The sequence below is a fragment of the Triticum urartu genome, unplaced genomic scaffold (assembly GCF_003073215.2).
Source record: "Triticum urartu cultivar G1812 unplaced genomic scaffold, Tu2.1 TuUngrouped_contig_4276, whole genome shotgun sequence".
Classification (NCBI taxonomy): Eukaryota; Viridiplantae; Streptophyta; class Magnoliopsida; order Poales; family Poaceae; genus Triticum; species Triticum urartu.
Window position 1 is genome coordinate 1 of NW_024114851.1, and position 9,572 is coordinate 9,572.

A 9,572-nucleotide genomic window follows, 5' to 3' on the forward strand; every position below is an offset into this window, starting at 1 on the left:
GAGAGGAATATGGTTCTGTGGGGCATATCAAGGTAACCTGTTTCATGAATTTCAGTTTGTAGATGCAACAACTTGCATGTACATGTACGACATACTTTTACTACATTAAAGTTTGGTATGAAATAAGAACATCAGGTCTCAAATGTCTCTTCTGCCTTGGATAACAGGTCATGGCTTCCATGAAGATGGATTGAAGGTAGCATGCACAACCTCTCCACTCTTTTGGACCTGTGTGCCATAGTGGACCATACTGTTACGTGCTAAAATTGGCAATGGTCTAACAAATCTGAACATAAATAATCCTATCATAACCATAACAAATTATATCCTTGTTTACCTCTAGTTGGCCTAAGGCCCAAGCTACTAGATCTTCAAGGTTCTCCTTTATTAATCTATGGGGGTCGTTTCCTTTTTACAACAGTCTGACAAATACGTTTTTGGTTTCAATCACATAATTCAGAGTGACTATTTCATGAAATAGATACATGAGGCCTATTTTTATTGGACATATTGAATCGATGTAGGCTGGGAAAGCAGCAGCTCAAGGTTTGCTTGGAAAGAAATGTGAGCTTCTGTTGAACCCGAAGCAGATGATTCCATCATGGACTGAGGCTGGGGTGCGCCTTGCAGTTGCAAGATTTTTTAACCTATACATATCCATCGGCAACTTGATGTGAGTCCTTTTGTGAGTCAATATACTACACAACGTCTAATTATGATTATTTTTCACCTTCAAAGTTTTCGTGCAGATTGATTGAAGAAGGAGGTAGTGTGTTCAGCTTTGGTAAAGCTTGCGACAAATGCCGTGTAAAATCTGTCATGCGAGTTCATGACCCCTTGTTCTATTGGAAGGTTATCTTCTCTTCTCTTTTTCTTCCCACACATGCATTTTTTTTTCTGATTGGTGATGTGTCCATGCATGATTCTTTATTTCTTATATACTCCACTGCAATTTCTTTATCCAACCTTCTCATTTGAACTACATGTGTTTATCCTGGCTCTCTCACGGCTTTCAGATTGCAACAGAAGGAAACCTTGGCTTGGCAGAAGCCTATATTAACGGCTGTTTCTCTTTTCTCGACAAGAGAGAAGGCCTTCTGAATCTTATCCTGGTAAACTATATCATAGTCCATGAGCTTATTGGTAGAGCTATTTCTTTCTTCATTACAGATCAAATCAATGATCCACTCTGTTGCAGATTCTCATTGCTAACAGAGATGACCGTAGGAACCGCCGCATTGCCAGAAAAGGGTTCTGAAACCTTCAATTCTCCACTAGATTCCTGTGAATTGTTTCATAAAAATGAAGTAGTATCTATGAATCCCTGTGATTGTGACTAATCATGTATATAAAAATTGTTCGGTTTGCAGGGGTCGATGGACACCATTGCATGTACTAGGTCGGTTGGCACATGCTAAGTACTTTTTGGGCAAATTCTCAAGGAAGAACACTGTGACACGAAGTCGTCGAAACGTCTCTCAGCACTATGATCTTGTCAGTACTCATGTCTCTTCTTTTGTTATTATATTCCATCTCTGCTTCCGTCAATTTGTAATATATAATTATTGCAGATCTTATAGAAATTGAGATTTTTTGTGTTCCAAACCTTATCAAAATGATAGATTATCATTCGGTACTTGTCATATGTCTACATGACAAATAATACTAATAGTTCTGTCTTCTCATATATGTGTGCAGAGTAACGAATTTTTCTCGCTTTTTATGGATAAATCGATGACTTACTCTTGTGCAATTTTTAAGGTTTGTAAATCTTGTTATTTTGTTCTGCAGCTTGTAATTTTTGTAGAGTAGTTTTGTTAATCATGGACTAAAATTAAATTGCTAGATGGAGAACGAAAGCTTAGAAGCAGCCCAGGAACGTAAACTTAGCCTTCTAATCAGCAAGGTAATACTACCATGTCTCCAGAGACTGTATCATTTGACTGTTTACTAGTTAGACAATGCTGTGAACATGATCTGATGGTACTTCAACCTTGCAAAATACACATTTAACCAAAGGCTAAAGTCGAGAGGGGGCATCATGTTCTTGATATCGGTTTCGGCTGGGGAAGTTTAGCAATACAAGTGGTAAAGCAAACTGGCTGCAAATACACTGGAGTCACTTTGTCGGAGGAGCAGCTTAAATACGCCCAGGGAAAAGCAAGAGAAGCTGGCTTAGAGGTTAGTTATATGTTAGTCCCTCGTTTACGGCTTTATGCAATACACATGCAGTTTAATTGTTTATCAATAATTGCTAATTCACCATATGCCTGTGTTAACTGAGAAAGTGTACTGTGATGAAAATTTTCTATATTACTCCCTTCTTTAGGAAATACATGTGCAGTTTGATAGTTTATCAGTAATTACCGATCCACCATATGCATGTGCCAACTGAGAAAGTGTAGTGTGAGTATTTTAGGTTTTTTATTGTCCAGTCCTCCACCCTTTCTTGTAATTGATGATATAAAGATGTGAGAGTGAATATGTCATTTGATAGGTACAAGCTGGCATGGCCCAATTTTTACCAATAATTGATTTAGTTTCTGTTGCCGCCAATTTTTTGAAACAACGAGCTCCCTTGTGGATTTCCATTAGCGAAACCACCCAAACCACATAGTTCTTATACAATCTCTTCTGGGCTCCATCTGCCCGCACGCGCCTGTGCAATCTCCCCTTAGGTCTAAACTCAGTCAAAACCCTCACTGTTACATACACATCACAGCCTTTTAGTTCGAAATCCTCGAAATCAACCAACATTTCAATCATCTCAGGAGAAGGAACTGTAGCACAAATCCTCCCCATTTTTTGCAGGGGACAAAATCCTCTCCTTTAGCAACAAGTTTCCATGACCGATTCTGTTAATACCGCATGGAGAAACCACAATACAACAATGTGGGAGTAAGGTTACCTCTAAACACTGGAATCAAACCGAGGGTCCACGCGCTGCGAGGGTTTGGCCTGTTGTCCCAGATCGAAACTTTCATTCCTGTATGTGGTTATACAGGCACATTTGCCTTAGAAGTAGCCCTGTCTTGCTTGGTGGAGGCTGTATTCGAGGAAGAATGCCCTTGAAGCACCGGCTTCGGCGTCCACTGTATCTCCATGCGTGCCACCAAGCGATTGTGATTCGGGGAATCCCCCGCCCTTTGCGGTCCACCCTGATCCATCCACCGCTAACGGCACAGTCATCACAGCCTCCACTCTTGTCATGACCTGATGACCACCACATCTTCACAACATGCCATTCATTGCCCAAACCCCCTCCATATCTTACTTGACCTCTCCCCGCCATCTGCTTGCAACAAGTATCGACGCCCCTTCCGCTGCGAAGGAGTCAATAACACCTCCCTGTAGGACCACAAATCACGAGCTCCAGATTCACCACCTCCCTACTCCCCCGCCTCTGCCTCGGTCACCATCGACATGATTCAGGTTTGGAAGAGTGGAATGGGACAGATTGTGTGAGCAGCTGGCGCATATGACCCAGGGTCCAACCAGCTCACTCGGAATGAAACGGTATTCCCCCGCATGCCCGCCAGCATCATAGTTTGGCTTTGACTTATTTTCTCACCTCAGCTCTAAGTTACGGCTTTACCGCTATGTGTTAGTATTCAACAGGTTTGTAGAATTTGGCGAGAAGAGTTTTCAATTTGGAACCAAAGTATACAAATATAGTTTGATTAATCAAGATTTCTTTAAGCATTTGGATTGGACAGAGTCAGTTTAATATATTTTTGGTTCTAAATATCTTTCGCAAAGAGAAATATCATTCAAGAATGGCACATGGAAATAATAGACGTGCACATTAAAAACAATGAAAATAGGCATGCAGTAGTAAAGATCCAAACACGTTACCATTTTCGAAGCTTTTTCATTGCTACGGAAAACACACCTTCTCATGAACTTCCTAGGCGCCGTGTCACGTTGGGCCTTTAACAGCTTTGACTGTCGGTGATTGATCTAGTAACTTTACATGTCCCCTTAAAAATGATAGTAACTTTACATCTGAGCCGTAAAACTTGCGAAATTATGCTGCCGTACCACATAAAAAATGGGCATATCTTCTGATATTTGTGAGATTTTCTAGCAACCTATATTTTCTGGCTAGCCTGTCATGCACTTTAAATATAGAATAGAATAGATAAATATAGACATGCACAGAGAATTAATCTGGTATTGTCCCCAGCTTACTTCGGCAGGGTGAAATCCTAGCTAACAATTCTACTGTCTATTGTTATTAATTTTTAGGACCACATAACTTTTCTGCTGTGTGACTACCGTCACATACCACCTTACAAGTATGACGCAATCATAAGCATGTAAGTATATATTACGGACGTGCGCAGTGACTTCGACAATACATATACGCATTGTTATAATATGTATTCCTCTTCTGTGAATCAGCTGTATGATTGAACATGTTGGCCATGAATGCATGGACGAATTTTTTGCCTGCTGCGAGTCTTACTTGGCTGAAGATGGCATAATGGCCCTGCAGGTTAGTGCACGTCAAATATCATTTTCAACAACTAAGTGTCTTTCCATCCAACCTTACGGCTGGATTCCACTATCACCACGAACAATGAAGTAGTATATATGCCTTATTTCGGTGCACAAGAATGAGGATTATGCTTTATTCTTTCGTATTGGCAGAAAACCCAATGAAACGTACTCCTTCTATCCAAGCAAGACCTTAGGCTTACACTATCATGAACTAACCATTATCTGCAAATACATACATGTGCGTTTAGTTCATCTCAGCTCCAGAGGAACGGTACGAGCAATACAGAAAAAGGCCAGACTTCTTAACAGAATATATATTTCCTGGTGGTTGCCTTCCTTCTTTGGCCCGTGTAGTGTCTGCCATGAGCACGTCATCAAGGTTCAGGTACGTTACACATCAACCGATTGATGCTTGATTGGTTACTTAATAGTTATGCATGAATCTCCATCGATTAAGCCCTCCCTGATCTTGTTGCGCACTGGGTGTAGCATAGAGCATGTCGAGAATATTGGGCCCAATTACTACCCAACTCTGATGTGCTGGATGGACAACTTCACTGCCAACAAAGAGTAAGTATCAACTGTCTATAGAAGAATAGTGTTGTCCAGTTGATTAGGAAAAAACTTGGTGAAAACAAGACTAGCACATATATTATATGTTCATTGAGCAAGTAAATTTGCTGTGACGATATATACACATGTACATATATAGTTACAGTTGGTTGCTCAGTTAGTATTAAAAATCTTATTTTCTTTCTTTTTCTTGCAGTAAAATGTTGGCCCTGGGCTTTGATGAGAAGTTCATCCGCATATGGGAGTACTACCTCATATTCTCTGCAGCTTGTATGAAGTCACGGACACTTGGAGTTTACCAGGTACGTATGTACTCGTGATATAATGTATATGGTATTTACCTATGTTATTAATTTCCAGACAAATTAAAGTCATATACTCCTTCTGGTACTCTTAAAAAGATGACATTTTGGAAATCAGCACGGTCTCCCAAATATTGCGACCATTAGTTTTCACAGCAATAAATCATCAAACTTAATGAAATTGTCAAATGATGAAAGTATTTTCTTGGGAAAGACCTTCACATGTGATTTTCATATATCAAAACATAGTAACCACTACTTTGAAATTTTGACCAAATTTATGTCTGAACCTGTACCTTTTTGTGAAAAGGAGCTAGCACCCCATGCATTGATTGTGATGATGCCTGACTGGCTGACATATATATACATTTATGCTGTATGCAGGTTGTTTTCTCTCGCCCAGCCAACCGTCGGCTAGGCCAGCCTTTGGCTAAAGCCTAAAGGCAACATATCCTTGTCCGTTCAGTTGTCGAACTGTTACTTCTCGATAACCTACGACCTTTTAGTAAGTCAGCCCCGGAATGGTTCGTTCATACGGGCAGCCTAATCAGGTGGTTTGAGATCTATCTCTCTGTTTTAATCGTGAAATGGTTAGTTTTTCATGGCAGGGTATTATCTATCAATAAACTTGTATGTGCGCATGCAAGTGCTACCTTAGACTGGTCAGTAGAATTTGAGAATTGTATGGAAGGAACTGGTTTGTTGCTTTGATATCTATCAAAATGAGATGATGTCCTGGTTTGTTATTTTTTTATCTATTCCACGTTTAACATTTTTTTTCAAATGCTGGTTATGAGACAGAATCAATGTTCCTAATTACCATGTTCCACCACTGGCTCAGGAAGAGCATCAGTTATACTTGCAAGTTACCACATGCATGTTTTCTTAGATGTAAGGGTCTAAACGAGCCATGCTTTAAATTAATAAAGCCAAAATCGACCAAGGGTACAACAAATTGCTCACACAATACAGCAAATCCGAGATTACATGCACATAAAGAAAAGGAACTGCGAAAGTGTTAGGAAAGGGCAACTTGTATTCGCATGGAGCCACAGGCCAACATATATGCACGTACATGTAACGGAAATATACATAAAAGCACTTATACAACGAGGAAAAACTTAAAGGCTATACATAAGAATACCGTTCTAAAACCAAACCTTAGATTCATGGTGGATCAACAATGATTTTGGAGAGATAGAAGTCATGATATGCTTTACCCTGGATTTTTGCGAAAAAACCCGCCAACTATAACTACAAAGGCACATGTTGAAGAGCAACCACCTGATTGTGCACACTGGAGCACACAAAGGAAGCATCGACGTCAATATGCTTGATGAGCTCATGCTTCATAGAGTCGCACACAATAGTTGTAGCAAATGTACTGTCTGACAAGAGAGGAGTAGGTATAGTGATAGAAATCCCGAAAAACCACATAGCCAGGTCATCTTTGATGTCAAAATAGCCATAGCATGCAACTCGGCCTTTGCATTGAATGGGAAACTGCAATATGTTTCTTTGCTTTCTAGGTAATTAGAGAACCACCAAGTAAAACACAACAAGTAAGGCACCGAGTGGTTATCCAAATGGTCACTATCCAAATCCAAACTAGCATCCTAATAGGCATGAATTTATAGCTAACTGGAGCGTGGGAACGAAAGATGGCTCGAGGAAGTCCCAGAAAGATATCAGAATGTGAGAGGTGACCATAGAGAAGTAAAGTGGGAGCAGAGAAAATTTGACTCAAAATGTGGACAAGGTAGAAGATATCTGGGCGAGTGGCAGCTAAATAGACAAGACTCCCAACAAGATGACATTAGTGCGTCGGATTAGAAAGAGGCTCACCAACAGAAGCACGGAGGTGGACATTGAGCGTCACTAGTAAGAAGATCCTGGTATACTTCTCTTGCGAAATAAGAATCCATCTGAGGTAGTAGAAACCTCAACTCCAAGAAAGTAGCAAAGAGGACCAATGTCAGGCATATGGAACTAACTAAGACAAGCCTTCACAAAGGCAATATACTCAAATCATCTCATTGACATACAGAAGAAGAAGAGTTCAACCACGGGATGAAAGGTGGACAAAGAGAGCAGGATAATGACCACTCGATGAAAAACCAGCAACAATGACCATGGAAGCAAAACACTCAAACCAGGCACAAAGGGCTTGCTTAATGACATATAGACAGCGGAGAAGAAGATAGACCATGCCATTAGGAACATAATACCCAGGTGGTGCATACCTCCTCACACAACTCACTATTAAGAAAGACATTCTTGACACCAAGGTGAGAGATATGGTAGTGGCGAACAGAAGACACAACAAGAAGTGTGTGAATAGTGGTCATGTTGACCACACGCGAAAATGTCTCATTGTAGTCACGACATGCTCCTACTAAAAGCCACGAGCTCCAAGCCACCAAAACGAGCATTAACCTTGTAGACTACCTCACAAATGATGGGACGGACACAAGAGGTAGGGAAACAAGATTCCATGTGCTAGTGCGATCAAGGGCATTAATCTCCTATGCCATCGCATGCTACCGTTCAGGATAAACAACATTGTCCCGATAAGAAGTTGGCTCGAGAAGAACAATGCCATAACATCTGTAGCAGTCAATAGTCGGACGCGGGCAAGAAGGGAAGTCATAGGTAGGCTAAGGTGAAGGTGGTGCATTGCTAGCAGATGGAGACAACGACGTGTCAAAACAATCCGCAACACGCCGACTATAGTGGTCTATGCAAGTTCAAGGTACTTCAGCCTGCCTTCGTGAGATCTTGCCAAGGGTAGTCTAGGGTTGTCTCCAACATGCTATTTCTCATCTTCCCTGTTGTAATCTTGGGTTTTGTGTTTGTTTCTTTTTTATTCATCTTCGCGTAAATACTTAACTCCTTTTCTTCTCCTTAATATAATACATACTGTACTCTTGCATAGTTTGATTCATTTTTAGTTCTACCCTGCTAGATTTAATACTATTCCTGGCAGTTTGTGTTTTTTCGTGACAAATACTACATACTAGGTGTGCGGGTTCGTGATGTCTTGGAGTTGCTATGTTAAAGGTTGTTTGACTGAAGGCCTTGTTTCTCATGGTGTGTTTCATGATGGTTTTTTTTTTTGCAAAAATATTAGATCTATTATAAAAATTCACCGAAAGTACAAAGCACCTCAAACATAATAAAAATAACATCGAGGTCCATGGACAACCGAACAACCATTGCCACCGCCAAAACGAGCCGTCGACGCGCTGCTATTGCCGCTCCCATATCGGAGCCGGTTTGACCTTCTCCATGACAGATGGAAAGTCTTCATGCACGTGCCCCTAAGGATCAACGTTCGGGGGCCGTTTTTGTCGCCAATGAATCCTTGAGTCGATATGAATAATTTGACATAAGATCTCGCCGTTGCGTACGCACGAGAAAACTTAACCTCACCGCTCCAAGGAGCTAGTAGGAATCTAAGCTGGAGCCCTGTCTAATCCGTCCTGATGAACGAACTTGAGAAGGTTCGGAGCCCAGAAAACTGACTCGAAGAAGAAGCGCCACCATCGATCCGAGCCACCACTAGAGAAAAGCCTAGTTGTAGCGCGACTACTTGGGCACTACAACTAACTGGGTAGTAGTAACACGGATGCCACCCCGTGCTACTACTAATTATCTGTAGCGAGTGTCTTATACCCCGCGTTACTACTATTAATTTCAAAAACAAAAAAATTATCGGTCCTGTGTGTGTTGTCAATGGCGGCAATGGTTCCATCGAGTGACGTCAGAGGTAGCTGGAGGCGCGTACGGGTAGCGGCAGACCAGATCCGATGGTGGCTGCTGGAGAGGGCCCGGATCCAAGGCAGAGCAAGGCGGCGGCGTGGGGCTCCTCTTCACGACCAAGGTAGAGAGCTCCTAGTCATCCATGGCGACGACCTGGACAGGATGGACATGGGAGCACTACAAAATTTGCTCTATTTTGCGACGTTTCACTTGTGTCACGTATATACGTGTTGGGAACGTAGTAATTTCAAAAAAATTCCTACGCACACGCAAGATCATGGTGATGCATAGCAACAAGAGGGGAGAGTGTTGTCTACGTACCCTCGTAGACCGCAACGGAAGCGTTGACGCAACGTAGAGGAAGTAGTCGTACGTCTTCCCGATCCGACCGATCCAAGTACCGAACGTACGGCACCTCCGAGTTCTGCACAC

At 41.6% G+C, this 9,572-nt stretch overlaps 1 protein-coding gene across 1 annotated transcript; it reads left to right on the plus strand.

Moving 5' to 3' along the window:
* Positions 1–4: 4 nt before the first annotated feature.
* LOC125527598 (tuberculostearic acid methyltransferase UfaA1-like) lies at positions 5–6,124 on the plus strand (the record flags this gene model as incomplete). The annotated part of the gene is made up of 16 exons (XM_048692115.1): positions 5–32; positions 168–196; positions 525–673; positions 750–852; positions 1,017–1,112; positions 1,199–1,251; positions 1,371–1,494; positions 1,699–1,761; positions 1,847–1,906; positions 2,020–2,181; positions 4,249–4,319; positions 4,405–4,498; positions 4,752–4,888; positions 4,993–5,073; positions 5,273–5,378; positions 5,763–6,124. Coding segments are annotated over 16 exons (1,413 nt in total), but the record flags the coding sequence as incomplete, so codon positions are not given.
* Positions 6,125–9,572: the final 3,448 nt, after the last annotated feature.